The following is a 27,400-nucleotide window of genomic DNA, read 5'->3' as shown; positions in this document are numbered from 1 at the left end:
TTTTAGTAAAAGTTTTGTCTGAATGGATTGAATTTTTTATATCGCTTTCAAATACGAAAACAAAAATGGCGGATTATTGAAAAAAACGTTGTTGCCTTTCTTTAAATGGAACACCCAGTATATTTTTTTGTATATTGAAAGAAAGGTCATTCACCTATCCAGCGATATAAAGTCTTTCAAAATCGGTTGTCAAATCACTGAGTAATTAATTTTTAAAATGAGAGGTGCAACGTGGATATCACATACCTAAATACCATACTAAGCAAATTGATATTATGTTATGTGATTTCCACATTTGACAACCGATTTTAAAAAATTTTATATCTCTGGATAGGAAAATGACTATTTTTTCAAGTTACAAAAAAATATACTGAGTGTTTAACTAAAAATAATCAATAAAGTTTTTTTTTCAAAAATCCGCGATTTTTTATTTAAAAGCGATATAAAAAATGGTCATTTACCTAAAACTTGAAAAAACCGTCATTTACCTATCCAGCGATATAAAAAATTTTAAGATCGGTTGTCAAATGACTGAGCAATTAATTTTTAAAATGAGAGATGCAATGTGGAAATCGCATAACATAATATCAATTTGCTTAGTTATGTTATTTAGGTATGTGATATCCATGTTGCACCTCTCATTTTAAAAATTAATTACTCAGTGATTTGACAACCGATTTTAAAAAACTTTATATCGCTGGATAGGTAAATGACCTTTCTTTCAATTACAAAAAAATATACTGGGTCTTCCATTAAAAAAAAGTTAACGTTTTTTTCAAAAATCCGCCATTTTTGTTTTCGTACTTGAAAGCGATATAAACAATTCAATCCATTCAGACAAAACTTTACTAAAATAATACATTTCAGCGAAAACCGCATATTTCTATCTTGAGCCGTTTAGAAGTTATAGGTAGTTAAAATGGGGGAAAATATAAGTGGACACCCGGTATTTTCTGATCTTTTTAAAACTTTGGAGCAAAAATTGCAGCGAGTTTGTTCTTAGTTAATTAAAATGAAACCAAACATTGCTTTTTGTTGGTGCCATTTGCCATTATTCTTTCACGTTTTAATATCTGCAAAATAATATTCACGCGGTTCCCAAAGATCAAGGTATCCTCAATACTTATTATAAACACACATCATAATGATAATTTGAAGTGAAAACTGACCTTGAAATACTGTATAGATAGGTACTCTCTGTTAATAAAATTTTAGTATATTTACTATTTTACTTCGAAAATAAGCCGCACTTTAAAATTCAATTTATTTGACGTTTTGACTTCCAATTCGGAAATCGTTATAACACATACAAAATACAAAATACAAAATATTAATAGGTACGTATCACTTTCAGAAGTGGAAGTCGAAACGTCAAATGAATTGTTTTTTCAACTTATATTGTGGCTTATTTTCCAAGTAAAATAGTGTATAATCATTAATATAACTAATATTGGATACAGTATGGTGCAAATGATTGGAATAAATTCGTTCTTTCGTAAACCAGCGACATTCAGGATAAATCCTGAGACAGGCCGACTTTTATTTTTGAATTATGAATTATATCATACTAATGACGTCATCCATTTGAGCGTGATGATGTAATCGGCGAATTTTTTAAATGAGAATGGGAGTTGTGTACTAGCTCATTTGAAGGGTTATTTATTCAATTATCTATTCAGTAATATAAACATTGATATAATTACTCATACAGTGTGTCTAAGAAAAATTATTTTTAATAAATTAATCGACGCAAAAAGAAGAATGTGTGTAATTTATTTAATTCAAAAAACATTCTAATGCTTTCAGAAAATAGAACAAATGTTGTTTATTTCACAAGTAAGCATTGTTTTTCGCTTAAATTAAATAATGTTTAAACTGTCAAGGGGCAGATGGGTGGCAGCTCGAACATTAAAATTAAGCGAAAAGCAATGTTTATTTATCAAAAACCATTTTTTTTTTGTCTTCTAACAGCATTAGAATGTATTTTAAAATAAATAAATTTCATGCATTCTTTTTTGAGCCAATTTAATTCAAAAAAAAATTTCTTGAACACCCTGTATAAATAATTATGTTAATGTTTATATTGCTGAATAGAGAATTGAATAACCTTTCAAGTAACTATCACACGACTCCTATTGTCATTTAAAAAAATGATCGATCATGTCATCACACCCAAATGGATGACGTCACTAGTACGATATATGTCTCAAAAATCATAATTTAAAAGTAAAAATCGACCTGTTTCAGGACTTTTCTTTAAAGTCGGTGGCTTACGAAATAACGAATTTATTCCAAACATGCATCATACTGTATGTAATTGCATAAGATGCCACAAAGAAATAGATTCAGAAGAATATTTACTTTATTTTGTTAGAAAACTAGAAAATACCTGTCAAAACATACATGATAATTTAATAATTACATAGATCTTAGATTTAACTTTTACGTAATTACTTACCTACCTGTTTATATAAATAATAAATAATTAAAATATTATTTTGGTACGCCACTGCAAAGCTGACAAGTGAACTATTGGTGACTCATTTTAAGTGCGATGTTGCCAATGAAACACCTTCAATTAAAAATAGTTGAAGTATAGAAGGTCTTGTCAATATTTGTTCAATGTCATATTTCAGTCTGTCAGTTTGAAGCCAAGATGAAGACCACATTATAGTACCACTACATTTATAAATTCTTTAAACATCGACTTATTGTCGACATTGTTGTAGCCGAAGTGGCCTGATTATTGTAATTTAAGGTCTTTTGACCTAACTATGTAGCTAGTTCCAACTACTTTGGATCTAAAGTAAGTAACCACATGTTTTAATTTTCCTAACTTTCAAACAGTCAAAAATTTCATCTTGGCCTCTTTTAATACAGTGGTTTGCTTATTTTAGGTTTTCTACCTGATGATAAACTGATTGGTCCGAAAACGTTTGTGTGATTTTTGTACCATAGATGTACCCACTTCAATCCAATTTGGATCATTTTAGATAAAAAATTTTAATAAATTTATATACCATTTACCTACAAGTGAGGTTTTACTTCCTTAGTAAGTTTTTTATTATGGTATACAGCCAAAGAGGAATCTTTTCCTTTATATTTTAAAACTATTAAACCTTACATTAGTTCTAGATAAAGGTTGTTGAAACATGAGGTGAAATCGAGTATTCCTTGATGGTACTGCCAAACCAATACAGTACAGTAGATCTGGGCAATCAGCAATACCATTAAAAATTTTGTAAAGATTCTATAAGTCCCTACATTGCCTGCGAATCTGAAGAGGAGGGAGAGAAAATCTCGTGTGAAGTAAATCATAGTTGTAATGGTAGTTGTCAGGAGGATCCACACTAGCCTTAAAGGCCAAATACCGCAAAAATCTTCTTTGTACTTGTTCTAATTTGTGTACATGGCATGATATATATTAAGGGGATTCCAGACTGAAGAAGCATACTCCAATAGGGGTCTGACCAATGAACAATACAATAGGCGGATTGCTAAGAGATTTGTTAAATCTCTTGTACATCTCTTGACAAAGCCAACCATTTTAGGGGCTCTAGAAACAATCTCTGCGATATGAAATCTGAAGGATAGAGCATTGTCAAATAAGACTCCAAGATCCTTAGTAGCTGACATATTGATCAAGATGGTGTTAGAAATTGAAGACCACACGGAAGAAAGGCGAAATGTCAATTTTTTATTATTTTTGGTTCAGAGCAGCAATATGTAGGTTTTTAGTAGTAGTTTTATGTGAGTCATTCACACATGGGAAAAAGACGAATCCTCATAAAACACGTTATAAAATTCTTCGTACAGGGAAGAAAGGCGAATAGTTTCAATTTCAAATTCAATTTTCTCGAATTAACCTCAGTGACATTTCGCCTTTCTTCCGTGTGGTCTTCAATTGCATAGGAAAAAGCCAAGGGGATACGCCTCTTAGAGAAATACATAGTGAGGCATTTGGTTGGGTTTAAATCCATGCAATTTCTTTCACACCAGTCCACAAGTCTGGACAAATCTGACTGCAAGTTGGTACAATCGGTGGTAGAAGAGACAGCCTTGAAGCATTTTAGGTCATCAGCAAAACATAGAAATTCGGAATATTGAAAGCAACTCTGGATGTCATTTATAAAGATGTTAAATAACAAAGGTTCCAAATGAGACACTTGAGGCACACCAGAAGGTACTTTTATCTCCTTAGATTTAAAGCTTTTGACCTTTACTATTTGAGATCTATCAGACCAACAGCTACTGATCCAGCTCAACAAACCATTACCCAAACCTGCTGTCCTCAGCTTATCCAATAAAATTGTATGATTTACCCTGTCAAATGCCTTAGAAAAGTCAGTGTATATACTGTGTACCTCACCACCACCATCCAAGACACTTGACAGAAACTCACTGTAAACTAGGAAATTAAGCTCAGTAGACCTTCCATTTAGAAATCCATACCGCTGGGGTATTGTTGATGATAACACTGATGTAAGATGTTTTGTTACTATTTTTTCAAATAGTTTTGGAATTACATTTAAATTGCAAACTGGCCTATAATTGCACAAATCAGCTTTATTCCCTGATTTGTATATGGGGGTCAAGAAGCTAGTCTTCCAAAACAGGAAAATAACCAGACTTTAAAGAAGAGTTAAATATTATATAGAGAGGACGAGAAAGTACGAAACTACATGCTTTTAGAATAATGGGAGGTATTATCTGGCCCTGGACTCTTGTTGGTTTTTAGATTACAAATCTCTTCATAAATTGTTGAAATACTGATTTGAAGATCATTTATGCTGATATCATTAAAGGATAAAGATTCAACCGCCTGACTAACTTTTGTTGAGTAAACAGTTTTAAAATAATCTGCAAATAGATTTGGAATACCAGGCCCCAGTTGGCTTATAACACCTCAAGCCGTCATCTGCACCTGACAGTACTAATGGTATGACGTCTTTAGGTGTTGTCAGCATTCAAAGGGTTAATGGTGATAGCATTCAAAGAAGAAGAATCCTAATTAGGTTTCCTTTATCCCTGTAAAGGTCAGCTTCTTACTAATTAAACTTTAAACTGTTTTCTGGAGTACCATTACCAATTTTAATACTAGTACCATTATTAATTCCTATTATAGATATATGTCTTGTAAAACTGTTTCCCGTTTACATGTTTTCAAGCTGTGTGCCCACTGCGGACGATTGCTGGCAGTTCAACAGTACATAAGTTGATGTTATTCGCTACACACTCGCCTGCATGCCGTGGGTCAGGTCGAGTGTGCAGTGATTAAATTCAACTCATGTACTGCTGAACTGCCAGCGATCGCGTGCAGCTTGAAATCACACAAATGTGCATTGAGCCCTAGCTTTCTTTTGTACTAGTGAACTATCCTACATTATAACTTTATTTACACTTATAGAGTTTATCTTTTAGTTCGTTAAAACTTTTCCATCAAATAAGGGACCGTTCAAGTAATACGTAACGCAGGGGGGGGGGTCAAAAATCTTCAAAAATTGCGTTACGCAATAGTTAAATGCCCATTAGAGTGCGTTACGAGGAGGGAGGGGGGCAAAATCGCGTTACGTAATACTTGAACGCTCCCTAACTGTGATACTGTGTGAAAATTGTGATTTTTACTTCGTTACTGTGACTACGGTAAACATTAACTTTCTAATAAGGATAAAATGTTTTCTATGAGGAGTGATGTGTCTAAAAATTAGATATCTAGGTTTTTCTCAGCCCTTAATTTTTGTACAGACCAGAAATCGTCACGAAGCTACACAAAGTTGTGAAAAAATCATACACTCGCATGAGATTAATCAGTGTTTGCTTCAGTGTTTTCCTACAAGAATCATGTGATGTCATTCAAGATTTCTAATGTCAGAACTCCACAGGGATTTTTAAAATGAAGAAAATAATCCCATTTTCAAAATTTCTTTTTTTATTTGTCAATGTGTAAAATGAGATCTAGTTAATCTAAAATATTATGAAAGATGTATCACAAAAATGTATAACTTTAAAACTTAAATAACAAGAAACTTAGTCCTGTCGCCAGGGGGGGTACAACGCCCTCCTTAATTCAGATGGACTTACCCAAGTTTTTTTTTGTATTTTGGCCCGTAGAACACGAATTTTTTGGGTAACAGTTGATCCGGATGTCAATAAGATTGTTATAAACAAAGAACTTGAGGAATTACATAACAGCGATTTTTCGCAAAACAAAACATTTTTTTGTATTATTTGGGCGATTCTCAGCTAAAAATGGTCTTATAAGTTTTTTTGTAGGATGCATAGTTTTCGAGATACATGTGGTTGAACTTTCAAAAAATCAAAAAAGTACAATTTTTGAACCCGAATAACTTTTGATTAAAAAATAAAATAGCAATTCTGCTTGCTGCATTTGAAAGTTCAAGTCAAATTCTATCGGTTTTGATTATTTGCATTGCTAAAAATTAAGTTTTTATTTGTTAAACAAAGCCATAAACACATAGTGTTTCCCGTGCCCAATGCATGCGTTTTAATGTACGTAATCTATGTAGAAATTGTATGTATGCGCGCCTACTTGTTGGATTTCAAATGAGAAATGCATTGAAAACATCATTCAATCACTATGTGTTTATAGCTTTGTTTAACAATAAAAAAATTAATTTTTAGCAATGAAAGTAATCAAAACTGATAGAATTTGGCTTGAACTTTCAAATTCGGTAAGCAGCATTGCTATTTTATTTTTCAATCAAAAGTTATTCGGGTTCAAAAATTGTTTTTTTTTCGATTTTTTGAAAGTTCAACCGCGTTTATGTCAAAAACTATGCATCCTACGAAAAAACTTGTAAACACATTTTTTGCTTAGAATGACCCAAAAAATACAAAAAATGTTTTGTTTTGCGAAAAATCGCTGTTATGTGATTCCTCAAGTTCTTTGTTTATAACCAGTCGTTTCAGTCCTTTACCAGCACTGGAAGGGTACAGTTGTATGTTTTGTTTCTTGTGTTTACATGTTTTGTTATTTGTTTTGATTTGATGTGTTGTGAATACTAGCTGTGTTTTATTTTTTTATTAATATCATCACATCACCAAGTTTAAACGACCTAGTTAAATATTTGTATAATATTTAACCTTGCCACCATGATGTCCAAAAACTGTGAAATTTGCTTAGCTGAATTTTCTGAAAACGAAAAATATCAGATACGTTGCCATGGAGATTGTAAACGGTATTTTTGCATCAAATGTTCTGGTCTCAATAAAACAACGGCAAAAACTCTACTGGACCCAAAAAATTCTCATTTAAGATTTTTCTGTACTTTATGTGATTCGCCTAGTCTCAGATATCTAAATGAAAAAATTAACAATCTATCAAAAAATCAAATACCACAAGAGAATTTTGACGCCTTAATTCAAGTTGCAAAAAAACTCACTGATAAGTTGCCAATTTTCATCGAGAAATATGATTTATTAACCAAAAATGACGGCAAATTAGACTATATTACGAAAAAATTGACGAGGTACATAAATTAAATAACCTGCTAAATCCTGAATATCTTTTAAAATCGATAAGGCAGATGGAACAAGATATCTTCAATATATCGTCAGTTTTTTTCGGCTGTTCCAATGACACGATTAAGGTGCAGGTCCAAGATTCAAATTCATCTGAGATAAAATTGGGACTAGATAGGCTCTCTTCAAACGTAAGTGAAATATCTAATCAAATGAGTAATCTTTCAAATAAACTACCTGCTATACCAACGAAGAAAGATGTATCGAAGAGAGACATTGTGTATGCCACTTCAAGTACTCAAACCGAAGACACTCAACATTTCGAAGCTAGTCCAGTCACAAAATCAAAAAGTGCAGAAGATAAATGCCACTTTGTCGTTATTAGCAACTAACCCCAATTTACACTCCTATTCAAGTAGTTTACTACATTAAATAGAAGCTAGGTATCAAGGAATATATAAGATGTTATGCCGTTCTTAAAGATGCCAACACAACAACTGGGTCCTCATTCAAAATAGGTATTAAGTCTAAAACATCTATTGACTTATTATTTAATAAGGAAATTTGGCCACCTGGTGTAAACATTAAATGGTCTACAGAATCCTCATGCTCCGAACCAACAACTTCATCTGAGGCAAATATGAAACCGAAGCACATCAGAAGCCCAGTTAGCTTGGAAAATCCAATTACCATTCCAAGTAAAAACAAAAATGAAGTTCAAAACACAAATATACGTTCTGAGGAACTAGAAACCTCGAATAATTTTAGTGATGACAACTTTAGTATGGTTCTGATTAATATTCGTTCTATAAGAAATAAAACTGACGAATTATTTTTGTTTCTGGAGGAATTAGGATTTCCCCCTATAGTTGCGGTTACAGAGCACTGGCTTGAAGTCAACGAGCCTTTTTTTGTAGAAAAATATACCACAATTGCTAGGTATGATCGTCCAAGTTCAGCTCATGGAGGCACCCTAATTCTTTCTAGAAATAATGATTTTTCTCTGATAACAAAATATGACTTTCTGTTAAATGAAGCATTCTTTGAGTTTTCCCTAGTTTATAATAAAAATCTTAATCTTTACATTATTTGCATCTATAGATCACCTGACTCTCCTGTGGAACTATTTTTTCAGAACCTGCTAAATTTGTTAGATGACTTGCCTCATAGAAGCAGAAAAATTCTATGCAGGGACTTCAACATTAATTATGATGCTGCTTGTGCTACCCAAATGTCCTTGGTCAACATATTTGAATCATATGGTCTCTCAATGCATGTTAATTCTCCTACAAGGATTACAAAAACTTTATCTACCATAATTGACATATTGTCTCAGATTTCTCACCCCTTGATGTCAGCTCTACAATTATTAATGCGGGATTATCAGATCATGAAGCAGTATTTACGAAGTTTAACATCTTCAGCAAACCCTCCTCGAAAACCCGACCTTTAGGTAGGATTTTTTCCGCTCGGAATTTTCATAAATTTCAAAATTTATGCTTAACTTCTGAGTGGCATTTTCCTTCTGCGGACGTGGACTATAATTTCAACGATTTTATAGAAAAGATTGTCTCTATCTTCAATAAGGCATTTCCTTTAAAAATTGAATGGGTTTTCCTTTAATTTCAATTAAGCCAAAACATCACAAACCCTGGTCTACCAAAGGTATCCGCATATCAGCCAAAAATATGCGCTCACTATTGTATATCAAGAAATTTGCTACCAACGTCTCTGTCACTCAGTATATCACCAAGTACAGGGTAACCTATCTAAAACTCATCAAATCAGCTAAAAAAGCCTACTATCAAAATCGTATGGAAAGCTCTAAAAGTGTTGCAAAAGAAACTTGGTCCATAATAAACGATCTTCGAAATAGAACTCAGGCAGTTCAAACATTTGCCCTTCCAAACCCGGAAAATCTAAACGAATATTTCGTTAATGTGAGTAAAAATATAACTTCTACTATTTTGCCACAAAAAGATCCCATTTCCTATCTCCCCAATTCAGGAGTGTTCTCGAATTCATTATTTTTAAGACCAATCGATACATCTGAATTGATCCAAACTATCAATAGTATCAAAAGCAAATCATCCTGTAGTACTGATGGACTATCCATAAAAATCTTCTCAAATCTCACAGAAAATGTGTTGGAAATCCTCGTCTCACTAATTAATGATTCCTTTGAAAGAGGCAAATTCCCAGAGTGCCTAAAGATAGCCATTATTATTCCCCTTCATAAGGGTGGTGAAAAATCTAATGCTTGCAACTATAGACCTATTGCCTTACTACCGGTACTTTCAAAAATTATTGAGAGACTCATAAAAACCCGTCTTATGTCCTTTCTCATTGATAACAACATCTTATCCCAAAATCAGTTCGGCTTTTTAACTAATAAATGTACCACTGATGCCTTGTTTTCTGTGCTTCATGAGGTTTACCAAGCACTAAACAATAATCTTTATACTGCCACTGTTTTCTGTGACTATGCCAAAGCTTGTGATTGTGTAAATCACGACATTTTGATTAAAAAACTAAATTTCTATGGGATTCGAGGTATTTCTTTGAATTGGTTCCAATCTTACTTGAATAATAGGAAACAACTAGTTAGAGCAAATGATACTGAGTCTAGTCTCAAAAACATTGTATGTGGAGTACCACAAGGTTCAGTATTGGGTCCTCTACTGTTCCTTATCTTTATAAATGACATCACTAACTTAAAAATCGATGGAAAAATTTTTCTTTTTGCTGATGATACCAGTATCACTTGGAGCAACTCAACTATTGCATCTCTTCATGCAACTATAACTTCTGATTTGCTTACGATAAAAACCTGGTCTGACTCTAATTTACTCTCTTTTAACGTGGATAAGACAGTAGCATTATCCTATAAAAGTGCTCTTCAACCCCTGCTTGTTAATAACACCCAGATCTCTACCGTTGATTCTGTAAAATTTCCTCAAACCTCAAATGGTCCCTTCATATCGATTTGTTAAGTAAGAAACTCGCCTCAGCCTGCTATGCTATAAGATCTGTTTCGAAAGAACTCAATTTAGCATCTTCTAAACTAACATATTTTTCCTTGTTCGAGTCTCATCTTCGATATAGTCTTCCATTTTGGGGTTCTAGTACAGCTGCCCAATTAGATGTTATTTTTAAATTACAAAAAAGAGCAATAAGGTATCTGTTTGGCCTTAGAAGAACAACACATTGCAGAAGTTACTTCAAAGATCACGGCATTTTAACCCTTACATCTTTATATATTTTAGAAACTGTTTGCTTAATTCGTAAACACATGCATGTCTTTCCAGCAAGGCCTCATCATGACTACTCCACCAGAAATTCAAATTTTGATGTCTATTTACCGACCCCGTCCTCTGAGTTAGTAAAGAAATCTATATTATATTCCGCAAAAAAACTATACAACCATCTTCCTTTACAACTCAAATCTGCAACATCTTTCCCCAAGTTCCGTAAAATGACAAAAGCTCATCTATCTAAAAGACCATATTATTCAGTAGAAGAGTTTCTTAATGACTAACCAAGAAATTACAGTAATGTACAAGTAACCAAACTTATCTATATTTGGGTGTCACATGCAGCAGCTTAAACTTATTAAGGGAAAATGAAAATGTAGTATGTCAAAGTGTGTAAATAATTTATTTCCTTAGCTGAGCGCTTTCGACATAAACGTCATCATCGGAGCTAATGCTAAAATAAAAAAAGAGATCTTGTAAGAAAAAGAAGTACAAAACTCTTTTTTTACTTACGTCAAATACTAAAAAAGTACCGCTACATAGAGGTGTAAACAAGTGCATCTTAGGAATGTAAATTTGATTTTTAAATTGTGAATGCTAACTTAGTCCTCCGTACAACAGCAAACAGCAAAAAAACAGAAAGAAACGGCCACATACACGTTGCACAAAAACATATAAACTTTTTTCATGGTACGGGTGTCGATATCACCCGTCCATCCTTGGCCTAGTAACAACAACTGACAGTCAGCTGTTGTTACTAGGCCAAGGATGGACGGGTGATATCGATGAAAAAAGTTTATATGTTTTTGTGCAACGTGTATGTGGCCGTTTCTTTCTGTTTTTTTGCTGTTTGCTGTTGTACGGAGGACTAAGTTAGCATTCACAATTTAAAAATCAAATTTACATTCCTAAGACGCACTTGTTTACACCTCTATGTAGCGGTACTTTTTTAGTATTTGACGTAAGTAAAAAAAGAGTTTTGTACTTCTTTTTCTTACAAGATCTCTTTTTTTATTTTAGCATTAGCTCCGATGATGACGTTTATGTCGAAAGCGCTCAGCTAAGGAAATAAATTATTTACACACTTTGACATACTACATTTTCATTTTCCCTTATTCATTCAAGTGTGTACAAACTTATCAGTCTTTCAACTATTTTTAAACTTATTAGTTCCTATGTCTATAAATAGTTTACTTTGTTGTATGTTCACTTTGCAATTTCTATAAATTGTTGCAAAATATCGATTTTGTTTTTTTTTTCTTTACTTCATTAACTTATATTTTGTATTTATGTATATTTTTTTTATATTGACGATTTATCAAATTTCAGAAAATTGAATTTGTTAGTGTTATTGTTAGATATTATTTATTTATTTTTTCTGACTTTAATTAAGCTTTGTCCATAAAATTTGTTTAATTTTCAGTGACAATAAAGCATATTTCTATTCTATTCTATAACAATCTTATCGACATCCGGATCGACTGTTACCCAAAAAATTCGTGTTCTACGGGTCAAAATACATAAAAAAACTTGGGTAAGTCCATCTGAATTAAGGAGGCCGTTGTACCCCCACTGGCGACAGGACTAACTGTAAATAAATCAATAACTTCTGTTATGAAAATCTAAATTACGGAGAAATCAGTGTGATATTAAAAAAGGTGAAAAGTCAGTGTGATAAAAAGCAAATAGAAAGTGGTATCTAAAAGAAAGAAGGAATATCTTGAAATTAATTGACGTTATTGCGAGAATGGAAATGGACAGCAAGCTTAACTGATTTAAGATTTCAGGAAATGGTTTGGATCACGCTCTGGTGAACCTAAAAAAATTGCATTATGAAGAGGTCCTCCAGAAGATACTGAAGAGTGCACCAGAAGCTAATAGTCAGTTTATAGGTATAAACTACCAATTTTTAACACCTTGGCTATGTTTAGAGATATTTATAAACTTGCGTTGAGTGAGTTACAAGGCATATACATATGTCCCGGATGTCCCATTTGACACTGTGAGTTACAACATAGTCGACTCAGCCAACTATTAATGTAATACAAGGTCTATTTGTCCCATAACGCAGCCAAGGTGTTAAAAGTTATCTCAACTTAAATAAATAGAGATATTAAAACTTATTCTTCAATAATAGCATTATCCAGATACATCCACACATTTTATTTACAAATATATAAAAAAAATTTATTGGAAAAAGGTTATTGGTATTACAATACTAACATCATGTTTTCACTTAATAGACAAAGATCACAATCATATTTTCCCCTAGTCTCCCCCTCCACAATGTGCATGATTGCCCATCATAACATTACATCAAACGATAAAGCTGATTGTTTCCGATCCAATTATGTATACACTTCAAAGTAATAAGCCTCATTTATTTCTTTTCATAAGGAGCTAGGTGTGACGGTAAAAATTCAATATGACAACTGTTTACACAACTACAGAAATATACCCCATTCCACGAATATACGACTCTCTTGGATTATTGCGACAACGAATATTTTACTGTGCAAAATATGAAGGACGAAAGAAAATTGCAAATTATATTGTTGTTTATTGGAGTAATTATTAGAGCAAAATACTTTCGTACTTCTTATGTTGCACACTAAAATATTCGTCGTCGCGATAATCCAAAACAGTCGTATATTCGTGGGATACACCATAGTACAAAGAATAAAATAAAATTTAAAAAATCCACATGGAAAATAAAATTCCGGTAGCTGGCTGTATACCATAAATCACAAAAAAAAATACTGGATCCTGTGTAAAAGGTTTATTAAAAAGACCCCAATAAGGGTTACATCACATTAACAAAATGGTTTCTGATTAACAAATAGTGCATCATCAGTGTTAAAAGCCCTAAAATAATAAGTATAACCTAATTAATAAAAGAAAATGTTGTAAAAAGTTGACTAAGCATTTCACAATTTTTTACATTCAGGTTCGAATATTTTTAACCGCAATATATGAATATTTGATAATGTTTTATTTTCAATATAAACATCAACTTTAAATTCTTTGGATGAAGTAACAATACAACAGTTCATAACGTTGCATTGACAGTTTGTCTTCGACATACTTCTAAAGTTCCTTTACCTTTAGTTGACATTCAACTCTCAATAGGCAAGGTTCATCCCCTCAAATTACATCAACGTGGGTTAGAGTCATGTGTTGCCCTGGGTACTTAATATCCAGGAATATTTGCAACATCTATTATTATTATTAACATTATGTAGTATCATTTAAGATCTTATAACATTTAAAGGATTTTTACCCATAACTTTTTGGTGGCTCACACATGCATGCTATTGTAAGTATGACCTTTGGCAATTCTTAACTATAGTCAACTTTTTACAATTTTCTTTTATTAATTAGGTTATACTTTGTTAATGTGATTTATTGTTGATAATTTTTCGATTTTTTGAAACTTCAACAACGTTTGTCTCGAAAACTGTGCTTCATACTAAAAAACTTGTAAGAACATTTTTTGTTTAGGATGATGACCCAACAAATACAAAAAATTTTTTAGTTGTGTGAAAAATCGCTGTTATGTAATTCGTCAAGTTCTTTGTTTATAAGAATCTTATCGACATCCGGATCAACTGTTACCCAAAAAATTTGTGGTCTGCAGGTCAAAATACATAAAAAAACTTAATGATGAAGTCCATCTAAATAAAGGAGGCCGTTGTACCTCCCCCCCCCCCCCTGCAATGAAAATAATAAATATTTTTAATTTTTAAGACTATTTTGTTTACAGATGAGTCCTCATTCACAATTCACAAGGCAGATAATCCATCTGTTGTATGTTATTGGCCTCGGGAAAAAAGTGTGACTGGGATATCATAGTATTGGTCTTTTTTATCAAAGGAAATTTAAACACACTCAAATTTTTTCAGTTATTGAGAAATTAAATTATTCCCGCATTTCAACATATTCTAATTAACTTCAATCATGTTTGTTATCAACAAGACGGCTGACTTTCACATAATGCAAAAACTGCTTAAGACTATTTATAAATATTAAATAAACAAGCCAATCATGTTCTCATTTGTTTATTGCAAACTGTTCTGGGGTATTTTATGGAACTATTGTTGTTGGGTAATTATATTTTGGTGTTTTACAAAATTTAATCAATTTGATTTGATATACATATAACTTGTCACATTTCTCCAATTTGTTTTTTTTTATGAATATGTTATCAGAAGGTAGCTAAACTGTAGTTCCTCTATTCCTCTATCCTGTGTGTAATATCTATGTGACCCTTTATCCATAAATATATGATGACGTTTTTGTTGTAGAAACACAAGTATTATCCCTAACAACCACATAAGTCAATAATACATTAACTAGGGTTAAATATTTATCATAGAAATGCAATCATTGGGTATTTTTGGGTTCATCTACTTCATAAAAATTGAATATTCTTTATTTAGTTTTAGGATAGCTTTACTTGAATATCTGAAGAAGCCACAATGTGGCTTCATGTAATAGATATTTTTAATTTTAATATTTGTCCAATATTTAATATCGTATCTTGTTGCAGGATTTAATGTGGAGACTGTAGAATATAAGAACATTAGTTTTACAGTATGGGATGTAGGTGGTCAAGATAAAATTAGGCCATTGTGGAGACACTATTTCCAAAACACACAAGTAAGTTTTAATATTTCTATTTTGTGATTTCTATTTTTTTTTTTTATTTATGAAAATGTAATAAATATGAAATGGTTTTTAAAGCATTGCATTTGATACCATATCATATATAGCCTAATAAAATAAAAAAAAATCAAAATGTAATTCCGTACAGGTTGGAATAAATTTTATATCTAAAGTTTAGGTGAATACAAAAGATATTTTCAAAATAGTATCCAAATCATATGAGGGGCTCATTGTTTAAATAATTAAAAAGGAGGCATTTTTACACAATATTTACTTTTTTAACTGCTGGGATAATTTACATTTCAATTAAGGCCTTTATGATTTTTTTCTGCAAAGTTAAAGGATAAATATTTTACCTAAAACTTACTAAATAAAGATAGGACATTCTTAATGAAACCCCCTCTATAAGCAAAATTATACCTTTTACTATAAGGAAAAAAAAAGAAGAAAAAACGACAAAGTAATTTGTTAATTAGTGAAAAATTCCCAGAAACCCGATTATCGGAACAGCATTTCAAAATGTTTAATCCCCGTGACGTTATTAAAAAAAAACAATTTTTAACAAATTAAATTGAAATTTGAATTTATCAATACATTTATCGAAAACATAAAAGCAAAGAGATTTTGTACTGATTTATATTCTTTTGGTAACAACCCCGTTTTTGCAATTGAAAATATCATTGAAAATAACATTTAATAAACAAATTAAATATCTCATAAATTATTAAATATTTTTTAACCAATTTTTTTGCTTAATACTGGTAACGACATATAGGTCTGGATCCCGCATATGAAAAAAAAGCGATTAATAGCAAGCTGAAAATTGTTAATAGCTTAAGGGTTAGGGTGGGCCGTTGAGTAATGTATTTTTATTTTGTTCTTTTAATTAAGTTTCCTGACCCCATAAAAGATGTATGATAAGATAACTTACTTCACAGTGTTTTGTTTTATAATTAATTTTATTTTTTTCCACTGCCACAGAGCTGTATAAGAATGAGATCTAATAAATGTCAAAATCGTTTTTTTTTTTTCAATTTATTATGGTCTCCTGAGCCAAAAAAACGTATTTGATAAGGTAACTGCCATCATAGTATGTATTTTGGCCGATAAATAATTTTTCCCACTACCACAGATCTATATAAAACTAGGGATTTTTCAAAATAACTGTATTTTTTGTATCGTAGATTTCTTTTGCATACAAAAAAATTAAATTGTGCTAAAGCTGATTTTGGTTTGAACACAAAAAGTAAACGAAAATGCGCCCTCTCAACCGCTTGTGTGCGACAAGTGTACTCTGTTACATATGCCAAAAGACTGGTGTCGAGATTTTCAACAACTTCCCTTAGTTGGTCTTTTGATAGCTTCATAGCTACACGAGGCTCTGTTCATAAAACTTTCTGACAGTCGATAATCTCAAAGTATTCTGTAAATAATAATTCTGTTACTACGAAATATCGCTTATCTTTGTAATTTAATTATATCCTTTTAAAAATTGTTTAAAATCCCAGTTGTCTTATGAGTTTGCGTTCACCAAATAGCATAATCAAAATAATATTCTCTGCACTGCCAAAGTATCCCTTTCCTTGAATATTTTTGTAGACTAAATCTTTTAATTCTGGTAGTAAGAAGAGGTCTGCTCGCAGAGTCTTATTGTCTTTAATAGATGTCTTGCACCAAAGTCATGATGGTTGAGTCTTAATGCAAAACCACATGGGCACATACACTTTTATTATAAAATGGCTTAGTATTTGTAAATTTTCCGAGGGGTTTCCGATTGCTACATATTTATAACCGAAAGATACGGGAAGCAGTGGTAAGCCAACGAGAATGAACCATTTTCCCAGGCTATCTCTTAGAACAGGGGTGGGCAAATACTTTTAAGCGCGGGCCAAAATGAAATTTTCAAAATGTCTCCCGGGCCGGAGGATTATACCCAGTATGCACGCTACGCACAAGTTAATGTTTTTGGTAGTTTTTTTCTGCCAAAGAAATTTTTTGACAAAAATACTATAAGTATATCATTTTAAAACAAATGGACAAGTAGGTACATTTGACTGTTAATAATAAATAATAGTAATAATAAATTGTCTTACTTGGGTGTACATGCGAACAATTTATGCCCAGTAAAATTACAAAATTTTTAATATGGTCCTTTATATTAAGCCATAACCAGGATCCAGATAAAAAATGAAATTCAGAAATTCGATCAAGAATAGAGTAATCAAGATCAGCCTTTTTAAAGATGAAGAAATTTCTGAGTAACCAAAGATTCAATCTGCAAATCTGATATCGGATGGTAAAATGTTATGTCATCTCAACCATCATAGACGAAATTTAAAGGAGACAACTGATCTTGTATGGTCATGTAGAAAAAATGGACGATGACAGGCTGCCAAAACAAATTTTAAAATGGACGCGAAGGGAAAGAAGGAAGAGAGGAAGGCCGAAACAATCCTGACTAGGCGGCATTCAGGAGGCAATGTCGGATAGGAACCTTCACCCTGGCGAATTCAACAACCGACGAAGCTGGAAACCGGAAGGCGGAGAACGCCATGAAAAACCGGGATAATAATAAAAATTTTATGTCCACTCTATTCTTCTTTATTGGATTGTTCTTCTTCTTCTTGCAGTACCAACTTCTATCGGAGGTTGGCTACCATCACAGCAACCTTAACTTTGTCGGCTGCAGCTCTGAACAATTGTATTGAACTGCACCCGTACCACTCCCTTAAAATTCGCAATCAGGAAATCCTCCTACGTCCCACGTTTTTCTTTCCCAAGATTTTTCTTTGGATTATGAGCTTTAGCGGGGAGTACTTTTCCCCTCTCATTATGTGGCCTAGATATTCCACTTTTCTCGTTTGTATGGTTTTTATGACTTCGCATTCCTTCCCCATCTTCAGCAAAACATTGGATTGTTAATGTTGACTTAATGAAAAATCTGGGAACTTTTGAGATGTGGCTTTTTAGGAGAATTTTGAAAATACCATGGACCGATCATATTACGAATGAAATGGTGTTACACGGAATGGGGAAGGACTAGAGAACTTTTGACCTTCAATAAAAGGAGAAAGACAGCGAGAAGAAGGAGAACATACTTAGAAATGATAAGTACGTTGTTGTTGCAGCAGCTAATTATGAAGGGTAAAATCGAAGGAAAAGAGACCCTGGTAGACGACAAATGCCGTGGTCGAAAAATATTCGCGCCTGGACGGGGTTAAACACAGACAATTTTAAGAAAAGCAGAAGATACAGATTCATTATTTATATGAACACTACGAACACTAATACCTACTGTTGATTTCAACAAAATCGCATAAAAGAGATTACTAGCGTAGGCGCAAAATTTCGGACCAATGCTTTTTAAATGCATTAATTTTTTTAATCCTGAGAAAAATAATAAATATTTTTGAAAAATTTAAACGCAGAATAAAAGATTACATTATTACCGAGTGCCGAAAGTCCCTTAGAATAAACAAAAAGTTTCTTTTGAATGAGATATGTCAAATTAAAAATCGCACTAAATTTTCTCTTTTTTTCACCCCTGTGGCTCATTAAAATAAACATTATAGAAGTTTTCAGGGACTTTTCCGCCTTCTGTAATAATGTATTATTTCATTCTGCGTTTAAATTTTTCATAAATACTTATTAGTTTTCTCAGGATTCGAAAAAAATGAATGCATTTAGAAAGCATTTGCCCGAAATTTTACGCGTACGCTCTTGCTTGCAAAAATTGCTTGCGGGATTTCTCAACGGGCCGGATAAAGTAAGGAAAAGGGCCGAATCCGGCCCGCGGGCCGGCTTTTGCCCACCCCTGTAAGTCTTAGAAAGTTGTTCTGAACAAACACCACTTTCTGTTTTGACAAATATCGTACAGGAATTCTTGATACATACTAAAATCGTCACTGCGGAAATCCTCAGCTGATGATTCTATTTTTGAAATCCACTTGTTCAAATAGATGAATTATAGGAAACCTGTTGGCAGACAAACCACTGCAGGGACCTTTCAATTTTATTCTCCAGTAGGTAACAATATAATGGATCCTTTACGCCCTGTATTTATGACAGTACCGTTCAGTACAGAAGCGTTGACATCCAAGGTTACTTTATTTTAGAAGTGAAATAACGATTGGTAATGTTAACTTTTTTACACTATCGTATATATTATTTGAGTATTTCATCGCATTTTTTGAAGTAGGTTTCTAAATTAATTTTTGTCTATTTATTAATTGGTGGCGACATACCCAAATAAAGTATACGTTAGTATATAACGTATACATGAATCAGCCACAACAATACAGATTTAGGTTCTCCGTCGTTTTCTTCCACATTTCCTTCCATTTCCTTCTATCCATGGCCAATGCTTTTGTTTCCTCCCATTTTATTCCTCTTTTGTCGGCCGCTTCCCTCACTTCTTCTGTCCACATCTTTCTTGGTCGTCCTCTCTTCTTTCTTCCCATATCTCTCGCTCCATATATCTGTCTTCAGTTGTCCTTGTTCGATTGTTGTTGTAACTGGGTGTATTTTCTGATTTTGTCTAAAGGTTTGATTTCTAATTTTATCTTTCCTTGTTTTTCCCTCTATTGTTCTCAAAAATCTCATTTCTATGCTTATTAGTCTATTCTTTTGCCTTTTTGTTAATGCCCAAGATTCACAGGCATAGGTTAGAGTGGGTTTCACAATCTTTTTTACTATTTCGGTTTTTATATTCTTGGGTATTTCTTTCTTTTTTAAAAAGTTACTCTTAATTAGTTGCTACAAAGACGTTTTATTTTAAAATAATATAGAGCCTTTGTGGCAGTGGAGAAAAATATTTTTAACTACTCATTTTGGGCTTAAAATTTGTGTTTTAGTACAACGCAACTTTTTTGACCTCAGGTGATGTTATTTTAAAGAAAAATTTTTTCGGCCCACCCTATTAAGGGTGTCTAGTCGGATAAACTTTGATATATGGGAACACTGGAACATGGGCAGTTTTAATTGTGGAACAGGTTAAAAATTTGGAAAGGTCAGACCACGAAAACGGCACATTTATTTTGTCCGACAGAACAGACTTAAACTCTCCAAACAGAGATTAAACTCTCATGCAAAAATCAGACTGCTATTTATCACCTGTCATAATTCCTGTCATTTGACATATTCTACATGTTCCACTCATTAAAACGCCCATTTGGTGATAAATAGCAGTCTGATTTTTGCATGAGAGTTTAATCTCTGTTCGGAGAGTTTAAGTCTGTTCTGTCGGACAAAATAAATGTGCCGTTTTCGTGGTCTGGCCGTTCCAAATTTTAAACCTGTTCCACAATTAAAACTGCCCCTGTTCCTGTGTTCCCATATATCAAAGTTTGTCCGACTAGACACCCTTAAGCTATTAACAAATTTTCAGCTTGCTATTAATCACTTTTTTTTTCATACGCAGGATCCAGACCTAATAGCGCAACTTCTCCTATTACATAAAATGCTTATTTAAAACGCAAAAAATAGTTTTTTGCAAATTTGATTTTTAAATTTTATATATAATTATTTAAATAAATGGGGGGGGGGGGGTCAAGTTTAATTTAGTAAGTCTTAGGTGAAAGATTGGTCCTTCAGATTTGTAGAAAAAAAAACCCTAAAGACCTTCATTAAAATGTAAATTACCTCAGCAGTTAAAAAAGTAAATATTGTGCAAAAATGACCACTTTTCAATTATTTAAACAATGATCCCCTTATATGATTTGAATACTTGAAAATATTTTTTGTACTCACCTAAACTTTGATATAAAATTTGTTCCAACCTGTACAAATTTACATTTTGATTTACATGGAGTGTAATCTTATTTTACTAGACTAATAGGTATAATGTTGTGAACTATACAGTAGAAGCTCTTTATTAGAGAGGTATATGTTGCGTAGATATTGTTATGACAGTTCCGTAGATTGTTCCTACATAGAAAGAGTCCCTCGACGTGAAAGAAGAAGTAGTCACGTACGAGAATGTTCTGGATGTCATGGAATAACCCAGAAATGTCTGGTGACGTCTAGAACGTCAGAAAACTATATAAACATTGTGTTTGACATTTGATAGTTCAGTTGTAATTCAGATTTAGTAGTCGACAGTTGTCAAGTTGTTAACGTATTGTAATATTGTATTGGAGTTTAAATAAAGTATTGTAAAGAACTTGTAACATTGGGGACAGCGGTGGGATAAGAAGACATTAAGTAATTTGTATATGGTCAATACAAGATCTACTAAATTCGAGAAAGAAATGGATACATCCGGACCACCAGAATGGTTTTTAAAAATGGAAGAGTTGAAAGAGAAACGTAGGCAAGCAGAGAAAGAAAATGAAGAGAAACGTAGGCAAGCAGAGAAAGAAAATGAAGAGAAACGTAGGCAAGAAGAGAAAGAAAATGAAGAGAAACGTAGGCAAGCAGAGAAAGAAAATGAAGAGAAACGTAGGCAAGAAGAGGAGGAGAGGCGTAGATAAGTAGAGGTAGAAATAATAAATAGTTTGTCACAAATTCAAGAAAGTTTTACATTAGAGGTAAGTCAAATTAATAGTAGAATAGACACATTAGAAGAAAAACAAAGCTATTTAGATAATAAACTAGAACAGCAACAAAATGATTTAAAGCAACAACAAGATAATTTAAAATCTAGTTTAGAAAGACAAATAGTTATGTTAGAACGAAAAATTAATACCCAAGCTTCTTTATCTCGTATTGTTTCAGTAACGAATGTCGAATCTGAAACAGCCCCTTCATCTTCACATCCCCTAAATCTTCTTGAATCAGGCACAATCAGAAATAGCAAAATTTTGAAACCACCCACCTTCGATGGCCAAACAGCATGGGAAACGTATCGTTTCCAATTTGAAGCTGTAGCTAAAGCAAATGGCTGGAGTGAAAGAGAAATGGCAGCTTCCTTGGTGGTGTCGCTTCGAGGTCAGGCAGCAACCGTCCTTCAATTTCTTCCTCAGGATTCACCTAGTTATGACTCACTTGTTCAAGCTTTAGAAACAAGATATGGCCAACAACATCTGAAGCAGGTTTTTCAAAGTCAGCTTAAAGTTCGGTATCAAAAACATAACGAGAGCCTACAAGAATTTGAAGCTGATATTAAAAGATTACTACATTTGGCATACCCTCAGGCACCTAAAGATTTTCTTGAACAAATCGGTATACAGGCATTCATAGACGGACTACATGATATCGAAATGCAACAGGCTCTCCGATTACAACACCACAAAACGCTAAATGGAGCACTAGTTTCAGCCCAGGAGTTTGAAGCGGCTAAAAGTATTTCAAGATCTCGCCCAAGATTAAAAGAAATAAGATTTCGAGAAGATGAACAAGTCCCTACCACAGATAATCAACAACCTATTTTGTCCCAGATGTTGAACATACTCCAAAATCTTCAACAAAATCAACAAAAAGCTCAAAATCAAAACAGAAGATGTTTTAACTGCGGAAGAATTGGACATTTGCAGGTCAATTGTAGAAGTGGATCCCAAGCGAGAAAAGAAGAATACAATAATGATGTCAGAAGGTCGCCTAGATCGACATCCAGAAGCCCATCATATAGTCCTACTAGAAATATTAGTAGAGATAGGTATGTAAGAAGTCGATCTCCTACAACTGACCACAGATATTCAAACAATAGCCAGGGAAACGAATAAAAGTCGACACTAAGGGGCGGGCGTCGGCTGAATCTAATAAAAGCCCCCAAATTCGCAGTTATACTTTAAACAAAAATGAACAGAACTTATTACTTAAGGGCTACGTTGACAATAAAAAATGCACTTTTCTTATTGATACCGGTGCAACAAGATCTTTTGTTCGCAAAGAACTTCTGAACAGAAAACTACAGCCATGTAAAACAAACTTAGTTCTTGAAACAGCTTCAGGTCAAACTATTCCAATTCATGGAGAAGTAACGGCGACCATAAAGATTGGCAACACCTTGATAAAACACATATTTCTTGTAGCCGATATTAAAGATGAATGCATTCTTGGAATGGACATTATGCAAAACAAATTTATCATAGATCTTCAAAATAAAATTTTGTTTATTGAAAATGAAGAAATAGTCCTAAATTTTGAAGAGTCTACACCTCAAGTAAGAGTTATAGTTAGTGAAGATACAGAAATTCCTCAAAATTCTGAAAGTATAGTCCTGGCGAGACTGAGTCAAAAACCTGAAGGTTTACATTTCGGCGTTGTTGAAAGCGAGGAACTTGTTAATGACGGAATCTTGATAGCCAGATGCCTCGTGAATGTAGATGAGATAATTCCAGTAAGGGTTGCTAATTTGTCCAAAAAGCCTTTTAAGTTGAAGAAAGAACAACAAATAGCACTCTGTACGCCAATAGAAAAAATAATCAAATGCGAAAAGTATTTAAAAAAGAATACAGCTTTAAGTTACCAAGTTGACGCTAACCTGGCGAAAGAACTGATCAAAAATGTTGATCACTTAACAACTGAAGAAGTAGAAAAAGCTAATGAATTTATTAATGAAAATTACGACATTTTTGAATCCGAGAAATCTACAGGGCGTACTAGTCTAGTTCAACATAGAATCGATACTGGAGATGCAAGACCAATTCGTCAAGCCCCACGCAGATTACCGTTTGCTAGACAAAAAGAAGTTGAAAACATAATACAAGACATGATAAATTCCGATATCATCGAAGAAGCTTCGGGCCCCTGGTGTTCACCAGTAGTCTTAGTAACTAAGAAAGACGGATCTACTCGTTTTTGTGTAGACTACAGAAGATTAAACCATGTTACACAAAAGGACAGTTATCCATTGCCACGAATAGATGATACACTAAACACTTTATCAGGTGCTAAATGGTTTTCGACTCTAGATTTAAAAAGCGGCTACTGGCAAGTAGAAGTACATCCTGATGATCGAGACAAAACAGCTTTTTCAACTGGCCGTGGTCTCTACAGGTTTCAGGTTCTACCATTTGGTCTTTGTAATGCTCCAGCTACGTTTGAACGCCTGATGGAAATGGTTTTAAGAGGACTTACTTGGAAAACATGTCTAGTATATCTTGATGATATAATGATTATGTCCAAAACCTTTGATGAACATCTGAAAAACTTAAGCGAGGTATTTGAAAGACTGCGAAATGCCAACTTAAAGCTTAATTATAAGAAATGTTCACTATTTCAAAGAGAAGCGTACTATCTAGGACATATCGTTTCAACAGATGGAATTAAAACTGATCCAGAGAAGATTTCAGTTATTAAAGATTGGCCTAAACCAGGAAATAAAAAAAGAAATTAGAAGTTTTCTTGGACTCTGTTCATATTACCGAAAATTCATAAAAGATTTTGGCCGCATCGCTAAGCCTCTTTATCGACTAACCGAAAACAACATTGAATTTGACTGGACACCGGATTGTCAAAATGCCTTCGTAGATTTAAAAAAACTACTTACAACAGCACCTATCCTAGCCTATCCACGAGAAGATGGAAAATTTCTGTTGGATTGTGACGCATCTCAGCATGGTATTGGCGCTGTATTATCACAAGAACAGGAAGGTGAAGAGAAAGTTATTGCATATTTTAGTAAAACCATAGGAAAGGCAGAAAAGAATTATTGCGTTACCAGAAAAGAGCTCCTAGCTATTATAAAAGCCCTAGAACACTTTCATACCTTCCTTTATAACAGAAATTTTACAATCAGAACAGACCATAGCGCTTTGCAGTGGCTAATGAATTTTAAAAAGCCAGAAGGACAAGTGGCTCGATGGATAGAGAGACTCCAACAGTATAACTTCGACATAGTACATCGAAAAGGGCGTCTCCATAACAATGCCGATATTCTTTCTAGGCGACCCTGTTTAGAACGACAATGCCAGTACTGTAAAAGACTTGAAGAAAAAGAGAGCGTAACTGAAGAAGTAAGTCTCTGCATGACCACGGTTGAACAGGAAGAAGATAATGATCAGACTTCCCTGGAAAACATTAAGAAGAGTCAAAAGAAAGATAATGACTTAAGAGTCATACGAGAATTGCTTAGAAATGGAGTAAGACCTCTTTGGCAGGAAATATCTAAATATAGTCGAATTATAAAGGCTTACTGGGCTCAATGGGAATCTTTGCATCTTTCGAATGGTCTATTATATCGGAAGTGGGAAAGTCCCGATGGAGTACGTATAGTTCAACAAGTGGTACTGCCAAAATCACACATTAAAAGTGTGTTGCAAGAACTTCATAGCAGCCTGTCCGGAGGACATTTTGGGGTAAAAAGAACACTGGCCAGGGTTCGAGACAGATTTTATTGGATCAATTGTCGCCGAGATGTAGAAGAATGGTGTAAGAAATGCGACTTATGTAGCGGTAGAAAAGGCCCTAGAACAAGAAGTCGTGGTAAAATGGCACAATATCTTTCCGGAGAGCCTTTTGAACGACTTGCAGTTGATATTCTCGGTCCACTTCCAACGACAGAGAGAGGTAACAAGTACTTAATGGTTGCAATGGATTATTTTTCAAAATGGCCTGAAATTGCACCTCTTCCTAATCAAGAAGCGACGACTGTAGCAGAAGCATTCATAACACACGTCGTATCAAGACATGGAGTTCCTTTAGAGTTGCATTCTGATCAAGGTCGAAATTTTGAATCAGAATTATGGCAAGAATTAATGAAAATCTTGGGTATTAAGAAAACTCGAACTACGCCTCTCCATCCACAATCAGACGGAATGATCGAAAGACATAATAGAACTATTTGTCAATACCTCTCAATGTTTGTTGCTGATAATCAAAAAGATTGGGATACCCTAATACCTCTATTTCTGTTAGCCTACAGAAGTTCTGAACATGAAGCAACCGGTTATTCTCCATCAATGATGATCACCGGAAGAGAAATGAAGCTTCCTCAAGATCTTATTTTCGGAAAATTGCCTACCTGTGAAGAAGAACCTTCATCCCTGACGTACCTAGAAAGCTTAAGAGAAAAACTGGAAAAAGTCCACGAATTTGCTCGTAAAAGTTTGAAGCTTCAAAGTGATAAAGCCAAGTCCAGGTTCGATGTGCAAGCTACTGGGACAATTTTCGAAAGGGGTGACCCAGTATGGCTATACAATCCCACACGCAAGAAAGGACTTTGTCCGAAACTTCAACGAAACTGGGAAGGCCCGTACACCGTCTTAAAGAAAATAAATGATCTAGTCTACCGCATCCAGTTTTCAGCGAGAAGTAAACCCAAGGTAGTTCACATTGAGAGATTAGCCCCATATCATGGAACTGATCCACCCTGTTGGCTTCAACCAGACCCTGATAGACCAGTTATTCGAGGCGAATAACTATAAAGGAGGGAGCAGTGTTATGACAGTTCCGTAGATTGTTCCTACATAGAAAGAGTCCCTCGACGTGAAAGAAGAAGTAGTCACGTACGAGAATGTTCTGGATGTCATGGAATAACCCAGAAATGTCTGGTGACGTCTAGAACGTCAGAAAACTATATAAACATTGTGTTTGACATTTGATAGTTCAGTTGTAATTCAGATTTAGTAGTCGACAGTTGTCAAGTTGTTAACGTATTGTAATATTGTATTGGAGTTTAAATAAAGTATTGTAAAGAACTTGTAACAATATGTTGCACATACAGAAACCGTGAATATAGAATGTTAATTTATATGGGTTTATAGGGGATACGTTCCTAGGTGATAAAATAAAAAAAGAAAGAAAGTACCAGGATGTAAGAGCTGTATTAAAAATGTATAATGAAAGTTTGATAAAGAAAGTCGCCACATATATGGAAATATAATATATGTAATGAGAACGGTTGATAAAAATAATTCTATATTAAACTGGCTACTTTAACCTTCAAAAATTCTGATAACAATCTATTTAAATAAGTTATTTCAAATGCTAATTTTTTATTTTAGTCCCTATCTATCACAAAATAGTTACTAATCGACAAACCAGGCAAGGAACCATATATTTTAGAAATATGTACACTCACTGGCAATGGCAAACCTAGTGATGTTGATTATAGTTAC

At 33.5% G+C, this 27,400-nt stretch overlaps 1 protein-coding gene across 2 annotated transcripts in view; it reads left to right on the top strand.

Moving 5' to 3' along the window:
* LOC114335851 (ADP-ribosylation factor 1) overlaps positions 1 to 27,400 on the top strand; it is a 63,648-nt gene that overhangs the window by 8,934 nt on the left and 27,314 nt on the right. For both annotated transcript variants that reach the window (XM_028286142.2, XM_050642942.1), the window contains exon 3: positions 15,286 to 15,395. In XM_028286142.2, coding sequence (XP_028141943.1) covers positions 15,286 to 15,395 — 110 coding nt within the window. The remainder of the gene's footprint in view (positions 1 to 15,285; positions 15,396 to 27,400) is intronic.

The sequence above is a fragment of the Diabrotica virgifera genome, chromosome 2, assembly GCF_917563875.1.
Source record: "Diabrotica virgifera virgifera chromosome 2, PGI_DIABVI_V3a".
NCBI classification, from domain to species: Eukaryota; Metazoa; Arthropoda; class Insecta; order Coleoptera; family Chrysomelidae; genus Diabrotica; species Diabrotica virgifera.
Note: the sequence above shows the minus strand (reverse complement) of the source record. Positions and strands in the feature narration are given on the sequence as shown.